This window comes from Onychomys torridus, unplaced genomic scaffold, assembly GCF_903995425.1.
Source record: "Onychomys torridus unplaced genomic scaffold, mOncTor1.1, whole genome shotgun sequence".
Lineage (NCBI taxonomy): Eukaryota > Metazoa > Chordata > Mammalia > Rodentia > Cricetidae > Onychomys > Onychomys torridus.
In genome coordinates, this window is record NW_023413362.1 from 42,066 (window position 1) to 58,269 (window position 16,204).

At 48.5% G+C, this 16,204-nt stretch overlaps 1 protein-coding gene across 4 annotated transcripts; it reads left to right on the forward strand.

Annotated features, from left to right (window-relative positions):
• Positions 1–2,981: 2,981 nt before the first annotated feature.
• Positions 2,982–13,757, forward strand: Zscan25 (zinc finger and SCAN domain containing 25). 4 transcript variants are annotated; one of them, XM_036176584.1, is made up of 7 exons: positions 2,982–3,133; positions 3,737–3,784; positions 5,505–5,909; positions 8,393–8,594; positions 9,276–9,367; positions 10,783–10,906; positions 12,550–13,757. In XM_036176584.1, exons 3-7 carry the CDS (start codon positions 5,523–5,525, stop codon positions 13,377–13,379), a joined length of 1,635 nt encoding a protein of 544 aa, XP_036032477.1. In that variant the 5' UTR covers positions 2,982–3,133; positions 3,737–3,784; positions 5,505–5,522; the 3' UTR covers positions 13,380–13,757. The 4 variants fall into 4 exon arrangements, with proteins under 4 accessions (XP_036032477.1, XP_036032475.1, XP_036032476.1 ...); XM_036176582.1 differs by lacking the exon at positions 3,737–3,784 and having other exon boundaries at positions 5,478–5,909; XM_036176583.1 differs by lacking the exon at positions 3,737–3,784 and having other exon boundaries at positions 5,481–5,909.
• The last annotated feature ends 2,447 nt before the right edge of the window (positions 13,758–16,204 follow it).

Here is a 16,204-nt window from a genome sequence, read left to right on the forward strand (position 1 = left end):
TAGGAGGTAACACAAATATAGTGAACTTGGAAGGCACTTGGGCCCCTTTATTTCATTGCATTCTTTCTTTTTTTTCTTTTTCTTTTTCTTTTCTTTTTTTTTTTTTTTTTTTTTGAGGCAAGTTCTCATGCAGCCCAGGCTTCCCTTGAACTTGCTCTAGATACAACAGTGAGTTTCTTATGTGGCTGCATCATTTCAGTGCTGGGATTACAGGTGTGGTATAGTCCACCATGCTTGCTTTCCTTTGCTTATTTGTTTAGGGAGACCCTCACTAGGTTGACCATGCTGGCCTGAAACTCACAGAGATCCACCTGCCTCTGCCTCCCAAGTGTGTGAGTCATCACAGCCAGCAGAGATGGATAATCCTTGATATGGGAGACTCTGTTTCTTGAAGGATCAGTAATATCACCCTGCCTTCTTTCTACCCACTAGCTGCTTGTAGCATCAGGGGTCTGCTTGGTTTAAGAGAACCTAAACTGTCCACAGGCACTGAAGAATACTTGAGATGTGAAACTGCCCTGACTGAGGACCACTGATTTTACCCAAGGAGAAAGTATGAAATGTCTAGGTCTTCTATGGTACCTTTTTTGTTTTGTGTTTGTTTATGTTTTTGTTTTTGAGACAGGGCTTCATTGAGTAGCTTTGACTGACCTGGAACTCATTCTGTAGACCAGGCTGGCCTCAACTCTGAGATCTGTCTGCCTCTGCCTCCCAAGTGCTGGGATTAAAGGTGTGTGCCACCACTGCCCAGCCTCTCTCACTTCTTTTATTAACTACAAAAATTAAATAGGGGTGAGAGGTTCCTGTGGGGTGCAGAACACTTTTGACTTAATGGAGATCTGGTTTTCCATGGGTGGAGTTATTTTATCATAACTATGAAAGAAGTGAGTCTTCACATTTGCACATGAAACAAAATTGTTTTTTAATTAAAAAAATACATTTTATTTACTTGTGTGTGGGTGTGCCGTGGTGCAAATGTAGAGGCTAGAGGACACTTGTGGGAGTTGGTTGTCACTTTCCTCCAAATGGGTCCAGGAATTGATCTCAGGTTGTCAGGCCTGGTGGCAGGAACCTTTAATCACTAAGCCATCTCAACCAACCACATGTAACAAAATTTTACTAGGAGATTTTGGTTTTATGTTGCTAATTAAACCTACTATTTTTACAAGTTTTAACATCATTTTTTTTTCTTTTGTGATTAGAGTCTAGGTAGGTATCCCTGGCTAGCCTGGAACCTGGGCCTCTGGAGAGAAAAACAGGTCATCTACCACTATATCAGCACTGCCTCATCCTGTCCTGAAGTCAGAGGTCTCCTGAGTGAGTGGGTTCTCCCTCTCTGTCTGTCTGTTTATCTATCTGTCTGTCTGTCTGTCTGTCCATCCATCCATCCATCCATCTATGCATCTATCTATCTAACTATCTACCATCTATCTCTTTCTCTCATTATATGTAACCCAAAGTGGCCTCAAACTCACTATGTAGCTCAGGTTGTATCTAATTTTATTATACAGCTCAAGTCAACCTGAGCTCATTGGGATTAGAGGTATACACTATCATGCTCAGGCTTCTCTCTTCCATTGATGAGTCTGGGGTATATGAAGTACATCAGAAATCTTCTAACATACCATTTCCTTCAAATATTGATGCCTTTCCAAGTACCAGTCTCTTTTCATTTTATTATTTATTTTTTGTTTACTCAACTTTTGAAAAGGTCTCAGTATGTAGTTCTGGCTGGCCTGAAACTATGTAGACCAGATTGGCCTTGAACTCATAACGATCTGCCTGTCTCTGCTTCCTGAGTGCTAATATTAAAGATGTGTACCACCATGTCTGGCCTGAGCACCAGTCTCTGGTTTCAATACCCTTCTCTCTCTTTTCCAGAAAGGGAAAATCCCTCATGTCTAATCCCAACTGAAGAGTCACCTGCTCTAAGGCAACACTCTTATCACAAGATGTAACTTTGTTTTCCCTGATAATCTGGAAATGTCTTTTATAGTGATTCCATTATAGTTAAAACATTAAGGCACATGGTGGTGGTGATGCACGCCTTTAATCCCAGCACTCTAGAGGCAGAGGCAGGTGGATCTCTGTGAGTTTGAGGCCAGCCTGATCTATACAGCAAGTTCCTGAACAGCCAGGCTACATAGAGAGACCTTATCAAGCAAAAACAGCTTTGAGGAGATTGTGTTTATTTTAGCTCACAATTCTAAGTTACAGTCTTCATTGTAGGGAAGTCGAGGCAACAGGAACTGGAAGCCGCTGGTGACATCACAGCCACAGTCCAGAGCAGGGAGAAATGAATTAATGTATGCATGCTTACTACTCAGCTGCCTTTCCCCAGTCTTTCAGAGTCCAAGTCCCAAACCCACGAATGGTGCCACTGCCACCCATAGTTATCTGGATCTTCCCACATCAAGCCCACGGGCCAACCTGACGGAGCGATTGTGTAGCCCCTCACCGAGATTCTTCCTAGGTGATTCTAGGTTATCATGGTGAAAGTTAAAACTAACCATCACATTTCCTAAAGTAACATACTGTCAAACTGCTGACTAAATATTTATGTTCAGGGCCAGTGAGGTGACTCAGTGGGTCAAGGTGCTTGTCCCCTAGCCCGGTGGTCTGAGTTCTATCACTGGGACCTACATATGTGGTAGAAGGTGAGAACTGAGTCCTCAGGTTGTCCTAACACACACTAAATAAAAACATTTAAAATGTTAAAGTATTTATATTTATACTCATAGATTAATGTATCTCTTAGCCTAGGGCAGAGAAGCTCCTTTTTTTGTACATATTCATTTTTAAAAAAAAAATTTACGGAGATGCAGTAGAGCCAGGAGAAAGATGAGAAACCTGCAGTGGCCAAGACCGACCATAGAGATATGCCTCGTTCTGAGACCTCCCAGCGTCCTAGAGAGGAACCGGACCCGGGCCCTTTCCTTAGGGCACCTGCCTGACAGCATCCGCCACCTACTTCCGGTCCGAGCAGGCCAAGGCAGGTGCTGAGCGCGCAATCAGTCAGGCTGTGGCCCTGTCCGAGCGGGTGGTTCCCGACGGGTAGGGACGGAGCCGGTTGCAGCTGGGCAGGGCAGCTGCGGCCAGGAGGTCGCTTCTCCACGCAGAGCCGTGGTCTCAGGTAAGATCCACGCGGGTCACGGCCGGACCAGGCGCGGGGGGGGGGGTGTTTGCTAACACAGGGTGTCCAGGATCCCCGGGAAGACCTTGACCCTGAGACTCTGAAAAGCGCCGCTAAGCGTTTTAGACGTAGCTGCAGGACAGTCCTTGGACGAACAGCCACGCTGCACCTTCTGTCTGCCAGAGGCCAGCGTGGAAAGATCCATGAGGGCCTCATGCCCCCGGGGCACGGGCGGACCGCGCTAGGCAGTAGCTCGGACTTTTGAGAAAGCTCGGTGCTGCAGGGACGAGTCATGTAGACAGAAAAATGAGGAGCCAGTTTAAGGGGCGGGCAGAGAAAAACGCAAACAAACAGTAGAATCTACAGCAAAAGGTCGTGGCCTCTCGCCGCTACTTGCGCCAACAATCTGAGCGCCTTAGTGCTTGGGGTTTGGGGCCTGTTTCTCCAGCCTTCCCGCCCGGAAGTAAACAAGATACTTTTTACGGCCAGCTTTGCAGGCTCTTTCCCCGGGTGTAATGTTCGTTTCTCGCCGTTATTCCTTTTCTCCTTTCTTTCATTTTTTTCTCCCTCTCTCCTTCTTTTTTTCCTCTCCCTTTTTTCCAGCTGTGTAGCCGGATTGGCTTGGAACTCACCATCTCCAGCCTAAGCCAGGTACCAGGATTTTCGGCAACTACCGCCATGGCGGTTCATCTTTATTTTTTCGAGACAGGGTCTCACTGTGTAGCTCTGACTGTCCTGGAACTCACTGTGTAGATCAGGCTGGCTTTGAACTCACAGAGATATGCCTGCCTTTTCATCCCAATGCTGAGATTAAAGATGTGTGTGCCTCTATATCTACTCGTTCTTTCTTTTTTAAAAATATATTTTATTTTATGTGTATGGGTATATTTTTTTCCCTGCCTATTTGACTATGTACTCCGTGAGTGCCTGGTGCTCACGGTGTCCAGAAGAGACACAGATCTTCTACAACTGGAGTTACAGATGGCCGTGAGCTACCGTGTGTGCTGGGAACTGAACCTGGGTCCTCTGCAAGAGCAGCAGCTGCTCTTAATCACCGAGCTGTCTCTCCAGCCCCATCTTTCTTCTTTTTAAACCTCCTGTGTTTTGGAAGCTATATATGCTGCTTGCTTATTCTCTCTGTGTCTCAGCTTTTACCTCTTCTCTTGACATTTTTGGACATGCAAACAACGTATCTTGACTATGTCTACCCTAACTCCCCTCCCCCTGCTCCTCCCAGGAACACCCAAACATCTCAGTCCCTTTTCATGTCCTCTTCTCTTTTGTTGGAATGCTGACTGCTTTTACTGGCTTAGTCCTGTGCAAGTCCTGTGCAGCTGACCACGGCCGCAGTAAGTGCATGAGTGCCATGGCTGTCATGTCCAGAAGACAGCACTTCATGGGACTCCTGGCCATCTTCTGGCTCTTATGTTCTTTCTGTCCCTTCTTCCGCTATGTTCCCTGAGCCTTGGCTGTGTAGAGGTGTTGATATAGATGTTCCCTTTAGGGATGAACACTCAACAGTCACTTAGTCTCAGTCCTTTGACCAGTTGTAAGTCTCTGCATTAACTGTAAGCAGAAAGGCTTCCCTGACCAAGGCTGAGAGCAGCTCCAATCTATGGATATAAACATAAATATTTAGAAGGTGGTTTGGTATCATGTCTATTTCAGCAAAACCACAGTAGTAGGTTCTTCCTTACGTCCATACTCTCCCTGGCTATGAGCTTTTTTTTGTTTTGTTTTGTTTTTTTGTTTTTTTTAAACCAGGTTTATAGTACCAGGCATGAATTCCCTCTTATGGAGCAAGATAAATCCAGTCAGAAAGCAGTTGGTTACCTCCATAACCTTCATGCCACTATGACACCAGTGGACATCTTGTCTGGCAGGTCATTCTTTATTAGAGCAGGCAAGCTTCACTACTGGGTAATCCCAACGATGATGACTTTTCTCCTCCAGTGGACCGTATAGCACATTCCAGCACTATGAAAACTAGATAATAGGGAGGAAGTTTCAGGTCAGTTCCAGCTTGATTTTTCTGGGCCCTACAACCAAAATGTATTGTGTCTTCAGCAGCTGACTTTACATCTAGTTACATGGGCAGTCAAGAGCAGTGGCAACAGCCCCTGTGCATTGTCTTTAGACTGAGTGCACTGTCACGGTCAAGCTGCTAATGCATTGGTTAGTTTCTACCTCAAAGTTTGTCTTGAGTTTTTCTGCATCATTGTCTCCATCCTAACTAACCTAAGCCCCAGGTCAGCTGGTAGGATGTGAGGGTATATGTCAGCTGAGACTAGTCACTAGTGTGGACACAGAACTGGATGGGCTGACTTGTGTCTTCTGTTCTCAGAAGGGCCCTCTCTGTTGTCATCCTCAGTCTTGCTGGAGCTTGAAGATGCTGAAAGAGCGTCTGGAGATGGCAGAAGATCCTCAGCAGCAGATGGGTGCTCCAGTGGTGAAGCTGGAGAAGGAGCTGCCGTGGAGCCGGGGAGGGGAGGACCCAAGTCCTGAGACGTTCCGGCTGAGGTTTCGGCAGTTCCGCTACCAAGAGGCTGCTGGTCCCCAGGAAGCTCTCAGGGAGCTCCAGGAGCTCTGTCGGCGGTGGCTGAGGCCTGAACTGCACACCAAGGAGCAGATCCTCGAGCTGCTCGTGCTGGAGCAGTTCCTCACCATCCTGCCCCGAGAGTTCTACACCTGGATCCGAGATCACAGCCCAGACAGTGGCAAGGCTCTGGTGGCCATGGTGGAGGACCTGATGGAGAGCACACCTGAGGCCAAGGCGGTGGGTGAGAAGAGGGTGTCCAAGCCTTGCATGGTTGGTGTGGGAATCAAAAGTGGAGAGCCTAAGGAAGTGTTGGGAGTAGATGAGACATAGAGCCTGCTCCATCATCCCCCAGCCCCCAAGGGCCTTTCTGGAGAGTGGCTGCAATTTTAGCAAGAAGAGTCAGGGTTGAGGAGATGGCTCCAGGGGTGAAGCACTAGCCATGGAAGCATGAGAGTCCGACTTTGGATCTCCAAGACCCATGGAAAAGCCACATGAGGTTGTGTGCATGTGTAATCCCAGTGGTGAGATGGTAGGCAGAGAAAAGAGAGCCCTGTAAGTTTGTAAGTCCAGGTAGCCAGGCATCCTCAGCAGTGATCAGCAGGAGTCCCTGTTATGAGGTGGAAGGTGAGAACCAGCACTGGAAGGTGTCCTCTGATCTCCACACATGCCCATACTCACACACAGGAGTGTGCACACACACACACACACACACATCATATACACATGTAGAAGACTTTTTTTAAAGAGCCATCTCTAGGGATGATATCCATGGGCAGGAGGGCACGATGCCTTGGTTTGGGCATCAGGGAGCCCCTGGTGAGCCTCAAATTCAATGAAAGCAGTTTTGATTGCTTTCCGGGTCCACTGTGAGCTCTGCATGCTCTTGGGGAAGAGGTTAATGGCAGGTCCTTCTGCTGATGGCAACTGGGATTTAGGCACAAGCCCACTCTGTCACGCTGGGATTCCTTACTCGCCTTTAGGAATCTCCGCTCAGGCTAAGCCAGATTTGTGGCTTCACTTTGTTGCAGAAAGGAGTTTTAGGAGGAGCAGAGTGGGATGTATTACATTTTTGGGGGTTGGGAGGTGGTTCAGTGGATGAAGCATTTGCAATGAAAGGGTGAGAACTGGAGTTGAGTTTCCAGCTCCCAAACAAATGCTGGGTATGCATGATGGTCCACCTGTAATCCACTCAGGAGATGGAGTTGGCATCCACTGAGTGAGCTTGCTCAGTGGACGGTGAAATCAGCAAGCAAGAAGTCAGGTGACAGACTTGGGCTTAATCACATAAGGCTCAGAGTGATAAAGGAAGACACTGAGCTCACCCATTGTCCTCTACATATGCATGCGCATGCATCCACACACATGCACAGATACCACACATACACATGCAAAAAAAAAGATATTTTAAGTATCTTTACAATTTTTATTTTATGTGTGTGGGTGTTTTGCCTGCACGTATATCTGCAGCATGTGCGTGCAATGCCTTTGGAATCCAGATCCCCTAGAACTGGAGTTGTAGCTTGTTAGTAGCTGCCTTGTGGGTTCTGCAAATTGAGCCTGGGTCCTCTGGAAGAGCAGTCAATGCCTAGGCGCCATCTCTCCAGCCTTAAATAAATACCTTAAGGCCAGGAGTTAATAGAGAGATGCTTCACACTTTGGCTCACGGTTTGTTGGGAAGGTGTGGTGGCAAGAGGGCGAGACAGCTGGCCACAGTACATCCACCTCCAGGAAGCAGTGTGAACGCTGGTACTCAGCTCACTTTCTCCTTTTTCTTTTAAAGATGAAAACATTTACTCTTTTTTATTGTGAGTCTCTGTGTGTTAGAACGTGCACATGTATTCAGGTACCCACAGAAGACATTGAATTCCCTGGAGCTAGAGCTAGGGTGGTTGTGAGCTGCCTGGTGTGAGCACTAAACCAAACCTAGGTGCTCTGCATGAGCAGTGTGTGCTCAGATGCCGAGCTCTCCATCCCCCACTTTGTCCTTTGATTCTTTGTGGGACTTCAGCCCATGGAATAGTGCCACCTGGATTAAGATGGGGCTTCCCACCCCAGTTAACCAAATCTAGACACATGTCCCTCACAGGTATGCCTAGAGGTTCGTCTCCCAGGTGACTCCAGAACTGGTCAAGTTGATGATCAGCATTGAAAACTATGGGGTGGGGGGCGGCCTCGTTTCCATGACATTGTCGCTGCAATGTTCCACTTTTTGTAGAGCAGCTTTCTCATCTGCTGCTTCATTTTGGGAGTTTAGCTTTCTTCATGTGGAAGAGGTCAGTGGCTCTCCCTCCTCCTCCCACCTACTCTCTCTCTTGTACTTCCCCTTCCTTCCTCCCTTCCTTCCCCTCCCTCCTCTCCTTTCCCTCTCTTCTTTCTACTGTTTTGGTTTTTTTTAGAGAAAAAAAGCGGGGTCTACTATGTACCCTGGTTGGCTTATACTTCACTAATTAGACCAGGCTGGCTTTGAACCCAGAGAGAGAGAGAGAGAGAGAGAGACTTTCCTCCCTTTATTGAGTGCTGGGATTACAGGCTTGACCGCCATATTGGGTTTATGTGGTGCTGGGGATGGAACCCAGGACTTCAGGGCTTCATGCATGCAGGCGAGCAGTCTGCCAACTGAGTCGCACCCCAGCCTTGCTTTCTTACTGTTTAACTCAGCTCTCTTTTTAACAGCTTCCAGCAGGTCTTGTTCTAATTGGTATGGGTACTCTTCTTCTTAGGTCCCGTGCCATGCCCAGGGAGAGCAGCTGGTCACAGCCCTTGGCGGAGGATCTTGGCAATCAAGCATCCACTTGGGGCCAGTGGAAGTCAAACCCGAGTGGGGGATACTTCAGGGGGAAGGAGTTCAAAGCTTAGGCCCAAGCACTGCAGAACAGCTGAGCCAGGGCCCTGGAGATGGGACACAGGCCTTCCAGGAGCAAGGTAAGATGCAGGTGATGAGGATGGAAGGTCCCTTCCACCCCCACTGGGCTAAGTAGGAACTGGTAAGGTATAATTCTGATTTTTCCAGGCCACGTTGTCTGCCCTGGTAGAAAGCAGATGGAATGGTTCTTTACACCTTGACTGATTTTTTCAGAGTACGTCATCATTTCCTCTCTCTTCCCCTCATCCCTCATAGAACCACGAGGAACTATGCTGATGATAAGTGGGGAGATAGACCACACCGTGAGTCTCAGAGAGCTGTCCTCATGAGTGACTCTGGAGTATGTCTAACTCTGAGGGAGCAGGGCTGGGACAGTCCTTTCAGCCAGAACAGGGCAGGGGACACCCAGACTCCTGGCTGTGGGTCATTATGGTCCTGAAGTAACCCTTTTTCTTGTCTTTTATTTTATTTCCATTTCTTTTTCTTTTTTTTTTTTTGACATTTCATCTTTCTCTGTGTAGCCTTGGCTGTCCTGGAACTCACTCTTGTAGACCAGGCTGGCCTCGAACTCAGAGCTGCCAACCTCTGCCTCCCAAGTGCTGGGATTAAAGGTGTGCGCCACCACCGCCTGGTCCTGAAGTAATTCTTTGTGATCTGTGGTTCTGAGATTGTGTGTGCTGGGGTGGGGTGATTTTGAATTAGTGGACGACAGCCCTGATCCTTCTGTGTGTTCTGCTTAGCACTGCCCATTCTTCATGCGGGTCCAGGTCTTCCCTCTATGAGCACCAGAGACCAAGAGCTTGCTGCTGGGTTCCTTGCAGCAACATCCCAGGTGAGTTAATATACCTGTTTTGGAGATTTTGTTGATTTATTTATTTTTTGAGACAGGGTCTTATGTAGCCCAGGCTACCCTCAAACTCAGTATGTAGCTGATAGGGCCAGAAAGATGGCTCAGCAGTTAACAGTGTTTCCTGTTCTTCCAGAGGACACAAGGTAGGCTTCCAGTGTTCATGTCAGGTGGATCGCAGCCTTCTGTGGTTCCACTCGGAGGATCTTTTCTGGATTCCCTGAGGACTGCACATGTGTCTCTGTCTCTTTCACACACATAAAAAAGTAAATCTTTAATTAAAAAAAAAAAAAAAAGTGGTAGAGGAAATCTTCACACTCCAGATCCTTGTATTTCCACACCCTGAGTGCTGGGATTCTGGGCCTGCAGTACTGCGCCTGGTTTGTGTGATGCTGAGGATGGATCCCAGGGCTTTGGACATGTTAGGCAAGCACTCTACAGCTGATCCTTATTCCTAAGCACCATACTTCATTTTGTTTATTTAACATGACTTTATTCTTCAAAAGTTAAAATTTATTCTTTATCATTATTGTATATAAGATGGATATGTGGGTGTTCATGCCAGCGCATGTGTGGAGGTCAAAGGACAGCTTTGTGTGGTTGTTTCTCTGCTTCTGCCTTTATGTGGATCGTTAGGCTTTACCTATGAACAGTTCTTTAGAAAAACAGCCTTCAGGTGGGGCCTGAGGGGACAGACAGGCTTCTAGGCTCAAGCATGAAGAGGGAGAGCAGGTGGCATCTGGATGCTGAGGTGGTAGGGACAAGCAGAGCCACAGTAGCAGGGTGTGAGCATGTTGGCCCCTGTATTCAAGCTGTTGGGAGATGGCAGTTCTCCCAGATCGTCCAGGGTCCCATCCTTGGCTTTGAAGCTCCTGGTAGAGTGCTCCACCTTTTTTTTTTTTTTTTTTTTTTGTCCAGAGCTGAGGACCGAACCCAGGGCCACTGAGCTAAATCTCCAACCCCATGCTCCACCCTTTTTTGAAAATGGATTTAGTGCATGTGTGACAGGGGCTGTGCCATAGTGCTCATGCAGAGGTCAGAGGGCAGCTTGCTGGAGTCAGGTCTCCCTTTCCACCATTTTCTTTCTAGGAATTGAACGGCGGTCATCTTGCTTGCTTGGCAGCAAGCTCTGTAACTCACTGAGCTATTTCCCCAGCTCTAGGTTCTTACTTTTTTCTCTTTATTATTATTTTTTTTTTAGGTATATGAATGTTTTGTCTGCGTGTATGTATGTATGCACGTCACATGTGTGCCTGGTGTACTCAGAGTCCAGAAGATGGTGTCTGATCTACTGGAACTATAGTTACAGGCCGTTATTAGCTGTCATGTGGGTACTGGGAACTGAACCCCGGTCCTCTATAGGAGCAACTTTCTTTATCTACAGCAATCTGTTGTTTCAGGGTCTGGGGCCATTTAAAGACATGACTCTGGCGTTTCCTGAAGAGGAATGGAGGCACGTGGCCCCCGCTCAGATCGACTGCTTTGGGGAGTACGTGGAGTCACAGGACTGTGGGGTCCTTCCAGGTAAGACTCTCCTGCACATGTGAGGAAGGAAGGAGTTTTGAAAGCTGCAGTTTAAGAGTCTTACCCTAGCCATGGTACTGCTGGCAGGGTAGTGTGGAGAGTGTGGGCCAGTCTTGGAGAAGTGTGCCATGACTAATGGGCATCGAGGACTGGAGAGAAAGGAAAGGAGCAGAAGAGGGGCATTCGCTCTGGTTTAGCCAACAGCTGGTTACTGAACACTCCCTGCTTGCAGGCCCTATGTGGCAGCTTTATGTTGGGGCAGGGAGTGTGCTGGATGAGAAAATGCAGTGTGTGTGCATGTGTATATGTGTGCGCATGCACGTGCGGTAATACATGTGGCTTAAGTGAGGGCTAACTGACTACATCAATGTAAAAGAAGCCAGGGGAAGAGAACCACCAGGTTGCACTTCATAGAAATCACTGAGTTAGATTTGCTCATGCCCAGAGGAAGGACTGGGGTGTCCAGTCTCTCCTTTTGTCACTCTGCCTTATTCCTCTGAGACAGGGTCTCTCCCTCAACCTGGGGCTTGACTGTTTCAGCTAGACTGACAGTCCTAGTGATCTTCCTGTCTCTGCCAACCACAATGGTAGTGTTACAGGCATGCACGAGACCGCACTGGGCTTGTTCTATGCATGCTGGGATCTGAACTCTGGTCCTCTGGTTGCACAAGTGGTCTTAACCACTGAGCTATCTCTCCAGCCCCACTGAGTGAGATTTTGAAGGAAGTAAAAGTCTGAATTAGCAGAACGACAAGTGGGAGGATATTAAAATCTCATGCAATCCAGTGTCAGGGCAGGGAGGTGGGAAGGAGTAGAGAAATGTCAGAGTTCAGGGTTCATGGACGTGAAAGGTGTTGGGGTTGTTGAAATGAAGGAGGAAATGAAGAGGAGCCATTAATAGGACAAACAGGGAAGCTGGGTATGATTATGCAGGCCTGTGACTCCCCCCTTCAGGATTGCATGAGTTCAAGGCCAGCCTGAGTTACAGAGTGAGACCCTATCTCAGCAAGCCAAAGCATCGCCACCACCGAGATGGGTGCATTTGGAGGAGAAGATATAGTGCATGAAATTCCTTTGGTGGCCACTGTGAAAAAGAGAAGAAGGCAGGAAGGAAGTAAGAGGAGTCTCCTTTCAGACATGCCTTTCTAGCAGGGCCACAGCATCCCAACTGGGAGAGCTGGCCTTCAGGTCTGAGGAGAGGCAGTGTTACAAAGAGCCATAGACAACATGATGGAGCCTGAAAGCATAGGCAGCCATGAGGGCCTAGAGAGGAGAGATGGCAGCCTGTAGGTCTCTCTCTCGGTTCCTCTCAGATCCCCACAGAGAAGTAAGTTTGTTTTTTCTTGGTGTGGGGTGGTGGTGGGAAGCTTGACCTAGCCCACATGGCCCCAGCATGCAGGAAGCCATAGATAAGAGTATAAAGTTAGAATAGGAGTCTGACTGCCTGTTTATAGAAGGGGCTGGTCTTGCTCACATAGAGAGGCTAGGGCTGCTACAGGTCACAGCAGCTCTAGAGCTAGCAGAGAAAAAGAGACAGAGACACAAAGTAGAGGTGACACCTGACTTCTGGGCATGCAGGAGAGCCGCAGTTGGAGGGTCTATGCTGGAGCATCACCCCAGTGTTGACCTCCTTTGCCACACAGGTGCTGAGAACAAGGACAAGGAGGCCAAACCCCAGCAGGAAGACCTGAAAAGAGCGTTTGTTGGGTTGACTTCCGATGGGTTCGGAGAAGCTGCCATCCAGGTTCCTGGCCCAGGGGGTGCCTGTGAGCAGGAGCCTGGGGGCTCTGGGGCCAGTTTACCTGGGCTCCCTGTTCCTCAGCATGGGGTCCCCCTGCCAGATGCCCTCAATACCCACAGTTCTTTCTGGAAGCCTTTCCAGTGCCCTGAATGTGGGAAAGGCTTTAGTCGCAGCTCCAACCTTGTCCGGCACCAGCGAACCCATGAAGAGGAGAAGTCCTTTGGCTGCGTTGAGTGCGGGAAAGGTTTCACCCTGAGGGAGTACCTCACCAAGCATCAGAGGACCCACCTGGGCAAGAGGCCCTATGTGTGCGGTGAGTGCTGGAAGACTTTCAGCCAGAGGCATCATCTGGAGGTGCACCAGCGCAGCCACACGGGGGAGAAACCCTACAAGTGCTCGGACTGCTGGAAGGGCTTCAGCCGCAGGCAGCACCTGCTGGTGCACCGCAGGACACACACTGGGGAGAAGCCCTATACCTGTGAGTGTGGCAAGAGCTTCAGCAGGAACGCCAACCTGGCGGTGCACCGGCGTGCGCACACCGGGGAAAAGCCTTATGGCTGCCAGGTATGCGGCAAGCGTTTCAGCAAGGGGGAGCGGCTGGTGCGGCACCAGAGGATCCACACAGGCGAGAAGCCCTACCACTGCCTTGCCTGCGGCCGCAGCTTCAACCAGAGGTCCATCCTCAACCGGCACCAGAAGACCCAGCATCGCCAGGAGCCCCCGGTGCAGTGAGCCTACTGTGAGTCAGCTCTGCCTCCGGGGCGACCCAGGTTGTAACATGGCCTGGGCAGTGCCCAGTGAGGGACAGCAGAGTGCTCGAGCTAGAGAGGGTCAGCCTGGTGTATGGAGAGCTTCCAGAGGGACCAGTTTCCTTCACCTGTTGTAGGGAAACAATCCTGAGCTTCAGTTTTTGTTTGTTTTCTCCCACAATGGGGTTTGGAACCCACCTCCTAAGCAGGTTTGGAGGTGAGGGCAGAATTTGGTTGCATATTGGCAGCTTGAAGCTCTTTTCTCTTCTTTTTGAGGTAAGGCCTCATCTTATCTAAGTTGGTTCCACACTAGCTGTGTAGCTGAAGATGGTCTTTAACTTCTGATCCTCTTGCCTCCATCTTCCCAATGCTGGGGTGACAGGAATGTGCCACCATGCCTGGTTCATGCTATGTTGGATATGAAACCAGGGCTTTGTGCATGCTAGGTTGGGTACCAGCCTTGAAGCTCAATTTTTAGAGAGCTCTGTCTTGCCTGCGAGGTATTAGCTCAGGCCTGCCCTGCCTCCATCTTTATTGATTAAGCACCTATTGTGCTCCTGGCTCTGAGAATGCCATGGTGATTTGGACCAGTGAGATCTTGGAGCTTGTGAGCAAAACCGGAGCAGTAGCTTGTAAGTATCCCAAAGCACATGTTTCAAGTGCCACATCAGAACCTCGGCACACTGCTGTGCCAGCCTGTCCTGTGTGGGGTGTCACATGCCCTCCACCTCAGGTGGGGACTTCTCTCATGCAGTCTTGTTTATTTTGCTTTCTTGGCAGCCTTATTATCGTGGACTAGGACATTCTACCCTCATCTGTAAAATCTCCCATTACTCCTTGTACTGTAGCCACAGCTACTAGGAAATTAATATTTTGCTACTGATCATTGAATAAACATAAAAATATTTTAAGGCAGTTAGTGGCTTCCCTGAAAATACCTGAATGAATCTGAAAGACAAACTAGTGTTAATGCCCTGTATTTGAAGGTACTTTAGGGTATGTAATACCTCTGAGAGAGTGAGAGTGAGGGGTGTGTGTATGTGGTGCTGGAGATTGAATCTGTGGCCTAACACATGCCCAACTTACCCCTCCCCCTTTTTAAAAGTTAATTTTGAGGCAAGGTTTTGATAAATTACTCGGGCTGGCTTTGGAATTGTTTTGTGGGTCATGCAAGCCTCGAATCCTCCGGCTCCATCCTCTGAGAGATTGTTCAGCTCTTACAAAAGACCTGAGTTTGATTCCCAGCACACACATTGAGTGGATCAATGCTTCCTGTGACTCCAGCTCCAGGGGATCGGATAACCTCTTCTGGCCTCTGCATACAAGTACATACCCCCACACAGACGCATATACATGTAAATAACATTTTTAAGAAATCTCTGAGCTTGTAGGACTCACATCTTAGTGGGTGGACTTGATCTTCAGAGCCTGTGAATAGCCCATGAATTCTCTGGGTCTGAGGATTTTGTTGTTGTGTTTTGGTCTCACTGTGTAGACCAGGCTGGCCTCCCAGTTGGATATGACTGCCTTTGCTCCCTGAGTGCTGGGGTTCAGGGTAGGGTTTAAGCCCTGCCAGCTTCTTGCTCCTGAGTACATTTCCCACTCACCTTACCGTAGTGAATAGTCCCTCTCCTCCAGTCATTGGATTCTCATCGTCTGAGACAGTGAGGGGCATGAATACCAACTCTTCTAGTTTCATTCTGCTGTTGCAGTGATCATATAACTTGACCAAAATCCAAAAACCTAGGGGAAAAAGGATTTCTTTTAGCTCACAGCTCCGAGTTATAGTCAGTTACTGTGGGGAAGTCACAGTAGGAGCTTGAAGCAGTGTTGGTTACATCACACAGTCAAGATGAGATTTAGTGGTTGAGAAATGCTCTCAGAGGAGCTGAGTTTGGGTCCCAGCTCCCATGTTGGGTGGTTCACAACCACCCCTAACTCTAGCTCCAGGGGATCCAATGGCCTTCTTTGGCTTTTGCAAGTACCTTACTGCACACATAAACGCACACAACACATGAGATTTTTTACAGATCTTAAAAAAAATAAAGAGCAAGTGGCAGGTAGATCTCTGAGTTTGAGGCCAGCCTGGTCTACAGAGTGAGTTCCAGGACAGTCAGTCTTGAATCCCTGTCTTGAAAAACAAGACAAAAACAGATGCATGCTTGCTTGTGCCTGTTGTGCTCAGCCTCCTCATTCAATTCAGGCCCAGATTCCCCTGACCAGGGAACAGTGTGGACCACAGTGGCCTGTGTCTTCCCACGTCAATTAAAGTGTGATCAAGACAGTTCCCCACAGATAAGACTTCAGACCAATCTGATCTAAACTGTGGCTAGTTGAAACTTCCCAGGGGATTCTAGACTGCCAGATTGACAGAGCTAGCACAGCAAGGGCAAGGCGAACCCCGTTGTGCATGTGTGTGCTGGCTCGGGAAAGTTAGGTTGTCTGTAGGCATCAAAAGTGACAACCTGGGACTGGAGCAGTGGCCTAGCAGGTAAATGTTTGCTGTGCAAGCAGAATGACTGGAGTTCAGATCCCTAGTACCCGAGAAAGAGCCCAGTGGGCATGGCTCTGCCTGCTTGTAACCCAGGTTGCAGAAGGTGGAGACGAGTCAGGTCCCCAGAGCAAGCTGGCTAGCCAGACTAGCTAAAATAGCCAGCTCTGGGTTTATGGAGAGATCCATCTCAATATACATACAAGGTAGAGAGAGAGAGGGAGTCGCTTGGGCCTCTAAATGCACACTTGTGAACACCCAGACACCACATATGTAAGCAAAAAAGACAATATAACTATGTTTTCTTGTATTAATTT